At 40.6% G+C, this 15,687-nt stretch overlaps 2 protein-coding genes across 3 annotated transcripts in view; one reads left to right on the forward strand and one right to left on the reverse strand.

Annotated features, from left to right (window-relative positions):
• Positions 1–9,746, reverse strand: part of AK9 (adenylate kinase 9) — a 135,708-nt gene extending 125,962 nt beyond the window's left edge. Inside the window, exons 1-5 of the mRNA XM_006156985.2 lie at positions 9,664–9,746; positions 7,685–7,812; positions 3,833–3,896; positions 2,008–2,060; positions 1,554–1,650 (exon numbers count right to left, since the gene is read on the reverse strand). Of these exons, the coding sequence (XP_006157047.1) occupies positions 1,554–1,650; positions 2,008–2,060; positions 3,833–3,896; positions 7,685–7,801 (331 nt within the window). The 5' untranslated portion in view covers positions 7,802–7,812; positions 9,664–9,746. The remainder of the gene's footprint in view (positions 1–1,553; positions 1,651–2,007; positions 2,061–3,832; positions 3,897–7,684; positions 7,813–9,663) is intronic.
• A 1,153-nt stretch (positions 9,747–10,899) lies between these two features.
• FIG4 (FIG4 phosphoinositide 5-phosphatase) overlaps positions 10,900–15,687 on the forward strand; it is a 126,678-nt gene continuing 121,890 nt past the window's right edge. For both annotated transcript variants that reach the window (XM_027775138.1, XM_027775139.1), the window contains exon 1: positions 10,900–11,154. In XM_027775138.1, coding sequence (XP_027630939.1) covers positions 11,089–11,154 — 66 coding nt within the window. In that variant the 5' untranslated portion in view covers positions 10,900–11,088. The remainder of the gene's footprint in view (positions 11,155–15,687) is intronic.

The raw sequence follows: 15,687 nt of genomic DNA on the forward strand, positions 1-15,687 counted from the left end.
AGTCTCAGCTGACCATGTGGTAAGCCAGTGCCTTAACCACTACACCTGCTGGCCCTAAAAGGAAACAATTTTTAAAATTCCAAATAAATTTACTTTAGACAGCTGAGGTACCAGGGGAAGAAAGTTCCATGCTAAGAATTCTTTCAACCTGGGTTAGGAAAGCTTATATGATAGTAAAGGTATATTATAGTGGCTGCATGGCATGTTATTTGGCTCAGCAGGCATGGTTTTAACTTCACTGCAATTTATTTCTATCCCTGAATTCTTTGTGTGTGTGTGTGTGTGTGTGTGTGTGTGTGTATGTGTGTGGGGGTTATATATATGTGCATGTGGGGGGTTATATGTGCGTGTGTGTATGTGTGTATGGGTGGGTGGGGGTTATATATGTGTGCGTGTGCATGTGATATTTTTAGACAGCATCTCACTGTTTCTTGATCCTTCTGCCTCAGACTCCAGAGTTCAGACTCCTGCTCGGACTACAGGTATACAGCACTGCACCCAGCTTTTTAGCCTGGGCCTGGAATCAAATCTAGTCTCCCAGGTAGCCTCAGCTTACCAAGTATTGACAACCATCCTGCATGGCCATGACCATGCAGCATTTCTCTATTCTTAATGGTGACAATATTCTCTTTTATGTTACTGAGACTATATAGCAGCTGTCTAAAATTTTTTTCTTTCATTTAGTAAGTAGTGATAATAATCAGGTAGATTATTTTCTCTCAAGCTCATCTTCATTCTTCTTCCCATCTTTTGCAAATGTCTTAAAGTTTGATTTTTTCCCTTTTAGTACTTCTGTGGTCTTTGTCTTGAAAAATTAGATGCAGGGACCAGCAGTTAGTGTAATGGCTATGTCGCTGGACTCCCACGTAGTCGACCACAGTTCATATCCCGGACCCGGTGGCTTAAAACTCACGTGTGTGTGCCCAAGATCCCGAGAGGAGAGTGGAGGAGAAGGGATTGCGGTGTGACCATCCCCCCTGGGGGGGTGATTTCTCACTTTCTGTCTCTCTGTTTCTCTCTGTCTGGTGAACGCACGCGCCCTATAGCAAAAACCTCTTAAAAAAAAAATTAGATGCAAAGCCCTTGATGAGTACCCATTTAAGTACAGGGAAAATTTTCAGGCCTGGTCAGAGGGCAGACTAGATAAATAGGCTGAAGCTTGCTAGTCTAGAGTCAGAGGGCAACTAGCACACTCCAGTTTCCATTCCTGCCTCGTAAGTGCATATTAATACGGAGCAACCTGTCTGTCGTCAGGACTTAGTGAAAAAACTCCAGGTGAGAGTGGAAGCGGCCAGGAGACCACAGCACAGCAAATTTTGATGCTTTTGTTGGATAAATAAGTTTGGGTCAAAAAACTTCATTTTATTTAAACAAATATAGCATCCAGAGAATAAAAACAAACAAGCAAATAAAATGATCTGAACTGCTCAACTAATACATGCTAAGATTCATGCCAAGGTAAAATGAAACAGCAACCCCAGAAACTGTGCCTCAGACAAAGCATCAAGTTTAAGGCTGCTTTGCTGCTTGTAGGTATACAAGAATAAGCATACCAAAGTGAGAGACTTCTAGGGAATTCAGCTTTTCTATCATTAGCTTTGTAACGAGTTCATCTGGAACGCTTTGACCGCTGATCAGCAATGATTGCACCTAAGAACAAAAGCAGATATTATATGGTTGTTTTTTGAAAAATTTTTGCTGTAGGGTCCGTGTGCTCAGCAGAGAGACAGAAAGCGAGAAATCACCCCCCCCCCACCAGGGGAGATAGCCATGCCACAATCCCTTCTCCACTCTCCTCTTGGGATTTTGGGCATGCATGTATACATGACTGGCGTGAGTTTCAAGCAACCGGGTGAAGGACTTAGACCGTGGTTGACTGTGTGGGAGTCCGGTGCCTTAACCACTACACCATCTGCTGGCCCCCAGATATTGTACGTTGCTATATAACGTATCTCTGATACAGAACACTTTTGGTAATCAGTGACTTTGAAATTTAGATGTGTTTACCATAACTCCTGATTCAGTTTCAGCAGCAATCTGTTCTTCCAAAATTGATAGAGCTAAAACATGAAATCAAAATATTAGTACAAACTGGCATTTGGATTGGCAAAATCAGAAATACATTCAGCTGTCTCATAATTGGTAACAAAGATTAACATTTGTATATCACTTCAGAATTTAAAAGCATCTTTAGTCATTTAAAACTAAAAATAATAGAGACGGTAGAAGGTTTCCATAGAGAATTTGACCTTGCCACTCTAAAGAATCTTGGGGATGATAACTCCCTAGGAATCGCTGCACCATGGATACATATGCCCTGTGTAGCATTCAAGAGAACGTGACAGCCTGGCCACAGTGGTGCAGGTGGTAGTATGCCAAATAGCAGTGTTGAAAGCCAATGGTGGGTGTGGACTTACAGGACTGGCTGGCCTGAAACGTGCCCAGTGTGCACACGTGCCCAAGATCTGACAAGCTGGAGGGCAGGGGGAAGGGACCACAGCATGGTGAGACCCTGTGGAGGGTGCTCCTCTCTTTCTCTTTCATACACAAGCATGCGTGTAGCCTATCATAAATAAAGAAAAAGAATCTGAGGAAGAAATGAGGCGGTGTGCAAGATGATAATCTGCAAACTATAAGGTACCACACAGAAGTGTACACTTACTAGTGCAGATACTTTTAGAACCATACAGTTATATCCACAGCCCACTAATTTTGTACACTGATTGTATAAAGGGAAATGTATGCATCAGGAAATGTTAACATGGAAAAAACACTGATTAGAAAAACGGGTCCTGCGGCTGAAATTTCAATGATTTGTTTTCTTTTCCTCTTCTGATAAGAAATAGGATTTATCTGTGCTGTTTTACAATGTTACACACACACACACACACACACACGCATGCGCTTATTTATTTTTAGATAGATTTTTGCTATAGGGCTTATGTGCTTGCTGGAGAGACAGAGAGACAGAAAGAGAGAAGTTACCCCCTCCCCCAGGAGGGATGGCCGCAACACAATCCCTTCTCCATTTTCCTCTTTGGATTTTGGGCATGCATACATGTGTGCCTGGCAAGTTTTAAGGCTCTGGGTCCAGGACTTGAACTGAAGTCGACTATATGGGAGTCCAGCGATGTAGCCATTATGCCATCTGCTGGTCCCTAAAAGAATATTTATATTTAAAGATATTGATTGTCCTGTATGTTGCAAAGAATACAAGACAATTTACAAATAAGAAAGACAATTTTATCACTGAAGTCCTGACAAATGCTTCTGAGACAAATTGTAAGAGTTCTTTCTTTTTTCATCTTTCCTAAGACACCTAAAATGCACCTATGACATGGGGCTGGCATGTGGCGTGGTGGTTAAAGGCGCTGGACTCACGCATGGCTGACCACAGTTTAGGTCCCAGACCTGGTGGCTTGCTTTCTCACTTTCCCTCTCTTTCTCTCTTTCTCTCTGATCAAACTGGAAAATAATAATAATAAATAAAATAATTCTTTAAAAAATGCACATATGACAAATAGTTCTAAATTATGGAATTAGAGACATGGAGGCAATAAAATGAAGCAGAGAATGTTTTATAAACTCTCCTAAATCCTATCCACAAAACTAGGACTAACAGAGGGCAGAACACGATTGGATAGGTGCTATTGTAAAGATAATCATCACTAGATTGATGTCGTATGTGTGATAAAGCAAACACCAAAACGTTCATCATAGAATCTATTTGGTAGTTAGATAGGTATATAGGTGTCCATTGTGTAATTCTGCCCATTTTCTACATATTTGAACATTTTCATAATAAAATATTGGGAAAAAAGATAAAATTTACCTTCAACACGAATACATTTCCATGCCTGTGCTATATGGCGGGCTAATGTTGACTTTCCAACTCCCTTAAAAAGAGAAATGTTATTCAATACTCAAAAGCACAGTCATTTGTCCAAGAAACAGATATACCAATTTTAAAAGATCTTATTGATGGTTACTATTATATCAAGAAAATAAAGTGATTTTTTCCCATAAAAAATGTAGAGTAGATCCTAGACATTTAAGCTTTGTTTTTCTCTTCTAATTCTTCCACATGCCACATCTTCTGAAGTGACTTAAATAAATGCTTTTCCATGGTGAATCTAGGAAACTTTTAAAAATTAATTTTCCATTTTATATGAAGTTTCCATCATGTTTTGTATGTGTCTATTTATTTATTTATCTATCTATATAACTTTTTTTCAAAAGAGAACTTTACATTTTTCCATCTGTCAAATGTTTCCTTCTCTTGCACCTCACACCCACCCTCCACCACCTGTTCTCCACCATCCACAGTCTCTTGCATCCACCCCCATCCTCTCCACCATCACATCTTCAGATCTCTCAGCTTCTGCCATAGAGTGCAGACACTTGGTACAAATTGAATGAGGATATACAATGTGTATCTTTCAAAGTCTGGCTCACTTTGCTCAATGTTAAATCTTCTATATTCATTAACTTTGAGTCAAGTGATAGGATCTCCTTTTCTAATAGCTGAGTAATATTTCGTAGTATGTATGTGCCACAGTTTTTCAACCCAGTCATCAGTTTTTGGACACTTAGGTTGGTTCCATGTTTTAGCAATTGTGAATAATGCTGCAATAAACATGGATGTGCAAGTGTCTTTTCAATGAAGTGTTTTCTTATTCTTTGAGTAAGTACCAAGGAGCAGGATTACTGGGTTATATGGTAGTTCTCTTGGTAGGTTTTTGAGGAACCTCCACAAAAGTCAAACTAACCTTACACAGAAGTCAAACTAATTTACATTCCCATCAACAGCATTAAGAGGGTTCCCTTTTCTCCACAGCTTCAGCAGAACTTACTGTTAATTATTTTTGATCCTAGCCATTCTAACTGGGTTTAATTGGTATTCCATTGTGATTTTAATTTGCCTTTTCCTTATGACAAGAGACTTTGGACATTTTTCCATATTCCTTTTAGCCATTCAGAAGTCTTTGGGGAGATATCTATTCAATTCATTGCCCCCCCCCCTTAATTTTTTTTTCATAGGGTGTGTATGCTTGCTGGAGAGAGATAGGGAGAGACAATGAGGGGGAAAGTGAGAACTCACCCCCTCTCTTGGGAAATGGCCACACTGCAATCCCTTCTCCATCATTCTCTTTCTGGGATTTTGGGCCTGTACACACATGTGTCTGGTGTGATTTTCAAGCCACCAGGTCCAGGATTCTAATTGTGATTGGCCATATGATATGGGAGTCCCCCATCTTCACTACACCATCTGATGGTCCCCCTTTGCCCATTTTTAATTGGATTGTTCTTTTTTTTTTTTCAATGGGCAAGTAGCTTGAGTTCCCTATATAATCTGGATATCAATCCCTTGTCTGAGGAATAATTTGCAAATATTTTCTCCCATTCCAAGGATTGTCTTTTCACTCTAAGTATTGTTTCCTTTGATGTGAGGAAGATTTTTAGCTTCATGTCTATTTTGGAGATATGCTTTAGGGGTTTTATTTAAGAAATCTTTGCCTTCAATAGTCTCCCATATATTTTCTTCTAGTAATTGTATAGTTTGAGGCTTTATATTTAAATCTTTGATCCTAAATGACAATTTATTTTATTTTTATTATTCTTTTTTTTAAACATTCAGTTGCTATATATCATTTGGCTTGTAATGAGAATTTATTTAACATGAAATCTCAGACCAGTCCAGTTGAGAATACTATACACATTATCATCAATAGGTAATAAACCATTTCTGTGTCCCACAAATGTCTTGCCTCTCTATTTTTTCTCCCTAATTTCCTTCCCTATACTTTTCCCTTCTCCCACCCTCTTTAATAACAATTTTTAAATTAAGAAAATAGCTCTTGGGCTAGCTGGCGCCAAGATGGCTAAGGCAGCTGGATCCCACCTAACCAACTGTGCAGCTCAGCTCCCAGACCCAGTAGCTTGGAAAACACAATGGGTGCATGTGTTTGCATGCACATGCAATCCCGAAAGAAGAGATGAAGAAGGAATTGTAGTGTGACTGTCCATCATAGAGGGTGCATTCTCACTTTCTCTATTTCTTCTTGGCAAGTGTTTGTGCCCTACAATAATTATGAGAAAAAAAAAAAGATAGCCCTGAAATTAGAAAACTATAATATTATAATATTGTACCCTCTGTATTGTCAACTTTTTAATTTTTAAAAAAATTAGCTAGAGTGTGCATGCATTTGCTAATAAGAGACAGAGAGTCAGACAGAAGAGAGAGAGAAAGCACTCTCCATGGGGTATGGTCATACTAAATCCCTTCTCCTCTATCTCTCCCTTCTTTGGGGATTTTGGGCTTACACACACATGCACTTTGTGTGTTTCTCAAGCCACTGAGTCTGAGACCTGAACTATGTGGTTGTCCATGTGGGATCCAGCTCCCTTACATACCAGGCCATGGGCTGGTCCCATTTTTGTAATTTTGATTATAAATCATTGTGATTATATTGAGATTCATCATTTTATTTCCTTCCTAAAGTTTATAATCATGATTTTTTTTTTAATTTGCTATAGGGTGCATGCACTTGCCTGAGAGAAATAAAGAAAGGGAAAGTGAGAAAGCACTTCCCAGATGGGATGTCCACACCTCAGTCCCTTCTCCTCCATTCTCCTCTCAGGATTTTGGTGATCCATGCACATGCACCCAGAATGTTTTCCAAGCCTCTGGATCTGGGACTCAAACCATGCAATCGGTCACATTTTCCAAGCCTCTGGATCTGGGACTCAAACCGTGCAATCGGTCATGTGAGATTCAACCACCTTAACCACCACAACACCAGCTGGCCCTTCAATGTTTTATTCGAATGATTTTTTTTGTAATTTGTAAGAGTAAAGAAATTCTTCTTAATGACATCGTTGGAAAGTATCTACTTTAAAGATAAAATTTCACTTTCATGAAGCAGCAATGCATCTGGTAGCTTTTACTGTTGACTTTTAAAACCATTTTATGTTTTCAGAAACATCATAAAAGTTGTTGGAACCATTTCTTGGTACTTCCTCCTAAATTCATATAAAATAAAGTCAAGCATAGGATCCAGTCCTTAATCTCTTCTGTTCTAGAAAGGCTCTTTAATCAGGTCAGACCCCCTAGTGGTAACTAGTTTAGTACCTGAAAATAGCTCTTATCTACAAGTCCTTACTAAAACTGTCTAGAAAGGCAGAATAGCTTAGAACAGCCATTTGGGTTTCTTCTCGTTTTGTGGAAAGCCAATACGTAGGTCCTCTAACGTACTGTAGGGACGGCGGAGATGTGGCTTCTCAGTATCTCCAGGTATTAACAGGACAAACTCCCAGCTTGTCCTACCTTCACACATCCAGGGAGCCTTGCAACTAGTTTCAAAGAAAGTTTTCTATACAAAACAAAGTCTGAAATAACTTTAGATCACATACTACTAACAATTATTATGGTCCATTACATAATGAGTTCATTTCCTCATAATACCCAAACTTACATAAATACAATAAAGGTTTTTTTTCAATGACAGTGCATTAGAAGAGAAAATGTAATGAATTTTTAACGAGATTTAAAGTCATACAATGAGAATCTATCAGACACTGAAAAAATTGGCACATTATGGTTTTCATTCTTATGTGGTGACTTATGAGACTATGATTTTGAAAAATAAAAAAATGAACTAATAAATTAGAAAGTATAACTTACTGGTTTCCCAAATATAACAAAGCAAACAGGTTTGGACAACAAAAAATTGTTTTCATTTTCATCTTCACTAAATATATCTGCAAAAGGATGCTCTTCTGTCTTCTCTTGAGAAATCATAATACGAAATACTACAACAAGAAGGAATACAATTGTTAAAATACTTAATGTGATTGAAATAGGCAGGCTAGGTAGAGCTGGGATATCCTTTGAATTTACTTAGACCACACCATTCCACACCACTAAACACATGGATTTTGCCAGGAATTGCGAATAAGTTAAACTCAGTAACTAAAACAATAGGCTCTTAATCTGAGACAAAAACAAAATTCAACTACATGTTGTATAAAAGAGCTCAAACGAAGTGTTTCAGAAAAAATAAAGACAATAAGTATGTTATTATGTGTCTTTTATATTAAAAATCAAATTAGGGGCCGGCAGGTGGTGTGGTGGTTAAGAGTGCTGGACTCTCACATAGCTGACCATGGTTCAAGTCCCTGACTTGATGGTTTGCCTTCTCACTTTCCCTTTCTCTCGTTCTCTCTTACTCTGTCCTTTTTTGGTTAAATTAAAATAAATACACAAATAAAGTTAAATAAAATAATTCTAAAAGAATCAAATTAAAGTTGAGTATCTTATATATACAATTTCCCAGAAACATAAAAGATAATCATGGCTAAATTTATTAGATTCATATTTTTATATTTTAGGAAACCTTGACTTATTCCATACAGAAAACTTTTCCAAAAGTAATGAAAGTTTTATAGTTTTTTTTTTTTTTTTGAGAGGTTTTTGCTATAAGGAGCGTGCGCTCGCCAGACAGAGAAAGACATAGAGACAGAAAGCGAGAAATCACCCCCCCGGGGGGATGGTCACGCCGCAATCCCTTCTCCTCCATTCTCCTCTCAGGATCTTGGGCACGCACGCACATGCGCCCGGCGTGAGTTTTAAGTCACCGGGTCTGGGACGTGAACCGTGGTCGACTACGTGGGAGTCCAGCGACATAGCCATTACCCTAACTGCTGGTTCCCTAGAATTTAACAGGTTTTTTAAAAATTTATTTTTCTTAAAGTTTTTGCCACCGGGCGTGTGCATTTGCTGGAGAGTCACAGAAAGGGAAAGTGAGAAATCATCTCCCAGGGGGTAAAGCCATGCTGCAGTCCCCTTTCCCGCCCTCCTCTCTAGATTGTAGGCATGCACTCACCAGTGCCCGGCATATTTCTCAAGCCACTGCAGTGGTCTGGGACTTGAAGGACTTGAAGAATGGATGCAGTCAGGCATGTGGGATCCAGTCACCTTAAACTCCATGCTACCTGCTGGCCCTTTACAGATACTTTAAAAAATGTTTTTCTAATTAAAAAACATTGAGTAAATATTTAGCTCCTATTTAGAAGAGTTGGTTTTCATTACAAAATGGGACAGAGCTAAATATTTTTCCAATGAAAAGATCCAGGTTCATGCAAAATTTCAGAATTGACATGGCTGTTTTATTAAAAGGCATATCAAACTATGAAAGAAATGAAATGATATATAAATACTCCTTTAAAAACTTTTGTAACTTCTCAATTTTGAGTCTACAGTATAATTTCTAATATGGGTTATGTGTTGTGCTATAATTCTATAAGCTCTTAAAATTTTCAGTACGCTTTTAACAGTTGAGAAACCCTTCAGCACTGGATTGTGAGGTTGAGAGAGGTCACATCTTGGAAACCGAGCTCTTCTGCCTAGGCTAGGTTTCGCTCCAGGAGGTCTTAGACTCTAGTAGAAAGTCTTCAGTAAATATTTGCGAAATAAAAATACTAGTTGTAGAAAGAAGTGGTTTTAACTAGTGGATTTACGAATAGGTCCCAGAGTATACTTTTGCAAGGAAAGGAACAGGTTGGGATGCCACAGTAGCTGAGCTTCGGTGCAACCGACACAAAAAACACATCTGGCGGTGGACAACGACACCCGCCACATACACCAGGAAAAAGGCGGCTTACCTGGTTGAAAAGGAGTACTTTAGGGTCTAGGCAGCAGCCGCCTCCAGAGGCTCCCGGGATCTGTTGAGCGGTTGCTAGGGAAACCGCTCGCGGCTGCGCGCAGGCCCTCTAGCAGGGCGGAGCCTGTGTGTGTGTGGCACCGTAATTGTGTTTCTTGTTCTAAGTATTCGCTGATACCTAATTTTGTATTCGCACTCCTTTTCACAAATGTGGAAGGTGATGATTAGAGAGGGCACATACATTGCACATTCATATTCGCACACATCAAATGGGAGAATTTTAACTTAGGACATGTAAAACAATCGTTTAAAGAGGTGTTTGCCTTAAGGCACGTGCCTCGCTGGAGGGAGCGAGACAAAGACAATGAGAGGGAAAGTGAGAAGTCATCACCCAAGGGGGATGGCCACGCCGCAATCCCTTCTCCATTCTCTTCCCAGGGTCTTGGGCATCCACCGCCCACGTGCGCGGCGTGTCAAGCCACGTTCGGGACTCCAACAGCGGTCAGCCATGTGGGAGTCTATCCAGGTAACCGTTACTCCATCTGTGTCCCCTAACCTAGGACATTTTAACCTAGGACAGTCGGACTTTCCTTCCCTCCACCTAAGAAATACCACGGAGTAGGAAAACTGAAAACTTACCGAGTTACAGGTCTGAGTTTTCGCGTACCCGCTGCCTGCACAGTACGAGTGCACTCTAGAACTTTCACAGACTAGTGCTCGTGCCTACACTGCTCTCCATAGTCTAATTTAAAATTTGCAGATGGTTAGCCTCAGGCACAAACACGTGGGAATGTCCACCTATAATTGACTGGAAAAAAACAATCCCCTGGAGTACACCACCTCAGTACAATACGGTCTTGTTGATTCTCATAATGATAGGCAACAAAGAGAGCTGAGGTTTTGGAAAAGCACTCAGGGAAGGACCATCGGATAGGTTTTCAGGAAAGTGAGGGCAGACGTAGGCAGGGAAAAAACAGATCAACTTGGGAATGGATTTGTCCTGCACTTGGAGACTCGGCTTCCAATGAAGCAAACCAACTCCAAATTATCCCCAAAGAAAGGGAGGGACACTCAAAGAATCCCACGACTTTTCTCCCGCCCACACCAAAGATGGCTCCTCCCGCTTCCTCCCTTGCAGCACGCCAGTTCCGGGTGCCTCTAGACGACCTCTCAATGGTACACCCTCCAGCCACGCCCACTCAGCCTGGGCGGGGCCTGGCCGGAGGCGGGGCGCAGGGATCCGGAAACACCTGGGTTGTAGTAGTAGCAGGTCGTCTGAGCTGCACTGCCCCGAGGCGTTAATCCTGGCTGGACCTGGAGCAGGGTCTGAGGTGTTCTCTCTCCGGGTCTCCTGGGGCGGATCACCAGCTGCCACACCCGGGACGCGGCCTGGTGCCCTGTCGTGGGGCCCTCTTTCGCTCGCGACATGCCCACGGCCGCTGTCCCCATCATCAGCTCGGTCCAGAAGCTGGTTCTGTACGAGACCAGGGCTGTGAGTACCCGGCGGCGGCGGGACGCTGACGGGCGGATGGCGGTCGGCTGGGGGATGTGGGGCACACGGCAGAGGCAGCTCCCCGCCTCCTCTTCCCGCGCCCCACTTCCCTAATCCCTCCCAAACAGCCCTGGGACAGATCGGCCCTTCTGGGCTGTGCAGGGGTCGTCACCCTGACTCCCCAGCCAGAGCACTGCTGCGTTTGAGTGTGCGTGGAACACGCTGCAAACCGGTGCCCGTGGCACCTCAGAAACTGTTCCTGAGCTTCTGTACGAGTGCCTGGATTCTTTCAGCTTTCAGAAAGTCTGTGAAAGTTCTAGAGTGCACTCGGTACTGTGCAGGCAGGGATACGCGAAAACTCAGACCTGCAACTCAGTAATTTTTCAGTTTCCTATTCCGTGGTATACACCATCACTGTGACGTTACTTATGTACGCTTTTGCTGTTGAGATTTCCCGATCTATTTTTCTTAGGTGGAAGGAAAGGAAAACGATTAAAAACAGTTCATGTATGTGGGTAACATCTTGCTATTCATGTAACTTTTTTCAACACATTAAATTTTTAAAAGTTATTACTTTAAATGTCCATGTAAATACTGAATAAGGTCAACATTAATGTGTGGGTTACTAAGTTCCTAACGCAGGAAATGGTGTTTATAGAACTTCAAAATTTGTCATTTCTGGGTTTGCAAAGCGATGTTGAAGGAGTACAGCTTTTCTAAACTCGAGTACCACGCTAAGAATGGGGTCAATGTTTAAGATTACCCACTTCATAATAACAAGATTGCATACATTGGATACTTGCATGAAGAGTATCCGGTAAGGCTCATTCAAGTGAAGCTTTGGTTGTCACCACTAGAGTACAAGAAGGTGCACAACTTCGCTGTTACAATGTAATTCCAGTAGTGTGTCTGCCTCTGGTCATCATGAGTGTAGTTTCATCATTGACCCTAAATTAATTTTGTTGGCTCCTTCATTTGATTAGATTCAGGTCAGAAGATAAAATCATTTAATATGCCATACATTGCAAGTTTCTTCAGTTCTATGAAGACTGTCACACAGAAGTATCATTGTGACACTGAAATGAAACCTACTTTCTGTAAAGTGTGCTGGTAAATGTCCCTAGTTAGAAACATAAATAACTTAAAAATTTAAGCCGATTAAAAAGCTGAGTACTCATGAAGATGGCTGAAATGTTAGTGTTTTTGGGACCAGCAGTTAGCGTAATGGCTATGTCGCTGGACTCCCATATAGCCAACCATAGTTTGAGCCCTGGACCCGGTGGCTTAAACCCACACCGGGTGCGTGTGCGTGCATGCCCAAGATCTCGAGAGGAGAATGGAGGAGAAGGGGTTGCGGCGTGGCCATCCCCCCCGGGGGGTGATTTCTCGCTTTCTGTTTCTCTCTCTCTCTCTGTCTCTTTCTGTCTTTCTGGCGAGCGCACGCGCCCTATAGCAAAAACCTCTCAAAAAAAAAAAAAAAAGTGTTCTTTCTAAAGCATAGTGGTTACTCTATGGGGTCTTCAGCTCCAAAATCTTCATCCAACCCTTGTTCTGGAGAAGAGTAAACTCTGAATCCCTTAGTTTGGCATTCAAAGCCACACGTGATTTGTCTCCCGCTTGTCTGTCTCGTCATATATCTAATTTAATATCAATTCATGAAATGCTTGAATTATGTGCCTGTATGTGCCTTACTCTGCAGTAGGACTGTGTTGATCTCGGTCCCCTGTGTGTACCTGTGATGTTTTGCTGTTCTGTCTGGTCATGTCCCACTCCCTTCTTTTCCCCTCAGAACCCTGATGGTCTTTACAGCAGATAGCAGGTACATGCCTTGCAAATAATAGGCTCCCAATAGATGCTGGTTAAGACCATCCAAAAAAGAAGTGTGTTCTAGAACTCTGTGATGACCCCTTTGAGCCACCTGAGTAACAGAAACTAACAGGCCAAGTTAATGATAAAAAGTAAATTTATAAGAAGGTTGCGGGCAGAGCTATTGCATAGAAACATTAGAGGATCCTAACTCACCAGCTTCTGTAAAAGTAGAAACTATCTGTTTCAGGGAATGGTTGGATCTAGGCAACCATCTTGAGAAATGTCTGCTGCAGTGAATCACTGAACCTCAGTTTCCTTGGCAGTATAAATAGATATTTATTATCATTATTTTTAAAAGAATTATTTATTTAATTTTATTTGTTATTATTATTTATTTTTTAAATTTTACCAGAGAGAGACTGAGAGAGTGAGAGAAAGGGAAAGTGAGAAAGCAAGTCCCAGGTCCGGGGCTCAAACCACAGTCAGCCATGTGAGAGTCCAGTGCCTTGACCACTATGTATATATATATATATATATACTTAAGAAAAAGTCATAACATTATTGGCAACTAAATAAATCTTAGGAATTAAAAAAAAGTGAATAGGTTGCAATAATGAGAATAATAATATTCATGGAGTATGTCTATGCTGGGCACAGTTCAAAGCGCTGTATGTGTATTTTATTATGTAATCTTCACAGAACCGGTAAGTGGTCAATGCTGTTACTACTACTGCAATTTCTGCTACTGTATTATTATTGTTCAGTGAAGAAGAAAATGAACCAAAAGTTTAGGATGGGGCTACTTAAAGTATGATGTGCGAACTGGTGCTAGCATACGTATTTGTAACTAGGGTGTGACAAATTTATGTAGAAATTGGAATTAAATGATTAGAAACTTTAAAAAATTAGTTTGACAGAGTAATTTCATTTCTCATGCATTAGGTAATTTAGAAAATTGGGATTGTTGTTTGAAAGTCTTTGCTTTTTGTTTTAAAAAACATACACAAAGTAGAGGTTGGCCGATGGTGGAGCAGTTTTGTCACTGAACTCCTGCATGGCTGACCACGGTTCAAGTTCCTACCTTGGTGACTAGAAAAGTCACACAGTGTGTGGGTGCATGTGTGTCCAAGGTCCAGAGAGGAGAATAGATGAGAAGTGATTGTGGTGTGGGCCACTCTCCCCCCACCTCCCCCATGATTTCTCACTTTCCCTCTCACCATCACCGTCACCACCGGCTCCCTCTCTCTCCCTGACAAGTGCACATTCCCTAAGATAAAAACCTCTTAAAACAAAAAATACACAAAGTAAACAGAATACTATTTTAAACTCCCATATATCCATTACCTTGTTTCAAAGTTTACAACATTCTGTCATTCTTTATTATCTAAACTTGTTTCATGCACTGGTTACTATTACTGGTTTTTTTCCCCATTTTTCATTTCTGCAATATTCTATTGGTTACACAATAGTCTATTGGTTATACAGCCCTGTGTAACCAATAGAATATTTGTTCCTGTTCATTATGGGAACAGATATCAGGAGAAAATATCAGGAGATACTTGTTCATTAGGGAATCATTAAGGATTTTTGGTGGCTGGCTGCTAGAGGATTGAGGTCCACTTTCTTTCTTTCTTTCTTTCTTTCTTTCTTTCTTTTTTTTTAAATGTATCAATTGTCCAGTATCATTTATTTAAAAAAAATTTTTTTTCTCTATTGGATTTCTTTGGCACTTTGATGAAAAAGGTAGTTGACTGAATAAATGTGGAGCTATTCTTAAATTATTTTCTTCTATTAATCAATTAGTTTTTTTATATTATGACTAACTGGTCAGGATAGCAGTTTTATAATAGGTCTTGAAATCAGAATGTTTTCCACTTTAATTCTTTTATTTAAATTTAATTATCATTATTATTATTATTTTAAGTTTGCTATAGAGCAAGTACACTCATCAGAGACAGACAGAGGGAGAGAGAGGGAAAGTAAGAGAGCAAGCTGCCGGGTCTAGGACTCATACCATGGTTGGCCATGTGAGAGTCGAGCACCTCAACCACCACCCCACCTCCTGGCCCCAACCTTAATTCTTTTTAAAAAAATTATTCTAGCACTTTTGTGTTTTTATATAAATTTTACAATGGGCTTGCCAATTTCTTTTAAAAAGCCTGTTGTGGGGGACCAGCAATTGGCATAATGGCTATGTCGCTGCACTCCCATGTAGTCAACCGCAGTTAGGTCCTGGACCTGTGCTTAAACTCACACCAGGCACCTGTGCGTGCGTGCCCAAGATCCCGAGAGGAGAATGGAGGAGAAGGGATTGCGGCGTGGCCAACCTCCCTGGGGGGTGATTTCTCACTTTCTGTCTCTCTTTGTCTTTTTGGCGATGAGATGATCATACAGCCCTATAACAAAAACCTCTCCAAAAACAAAAACAAGCCTGTTGGGAATTATGATTTGGAGTTCTCTGAATCTGCAGACCAATTTGGGGTGAATTGAAATAATATTTAGAAAGAGAAACGAACCTTCTTTCCCAATCTGGATGCCTTTTATTTCTTTTTCTTACCTTATGATACAGGTAAGAACCTCTATAAGCAGATGAGCAGGACTTGTCAGAACATTCTTGTCTTGCTCTTAATCTTAGGGGGAAAATATTCAGTCTTAATTACTAAGTGTGAGGTTAGCTGTTGTTTTTCATAGATGTCCTTCATCAGGTTGAGGAAGATGTCTTTC

This window comes from Tupaia chinensis, unplaced genomic scaffold (assembly GCF_000334495.1).
Source record: "Tupaia chinensis unplaced genomic scaffold, TupChi_1.0 Scaffold000527_1, whole genome shotgun sequence".
Taxonomy (NCBI): Eukaryota; Metazoa; Chordata; class Mammalia; order Scandentia; family Tupaiidae; genus Tupaia; species Tupaia belangeri.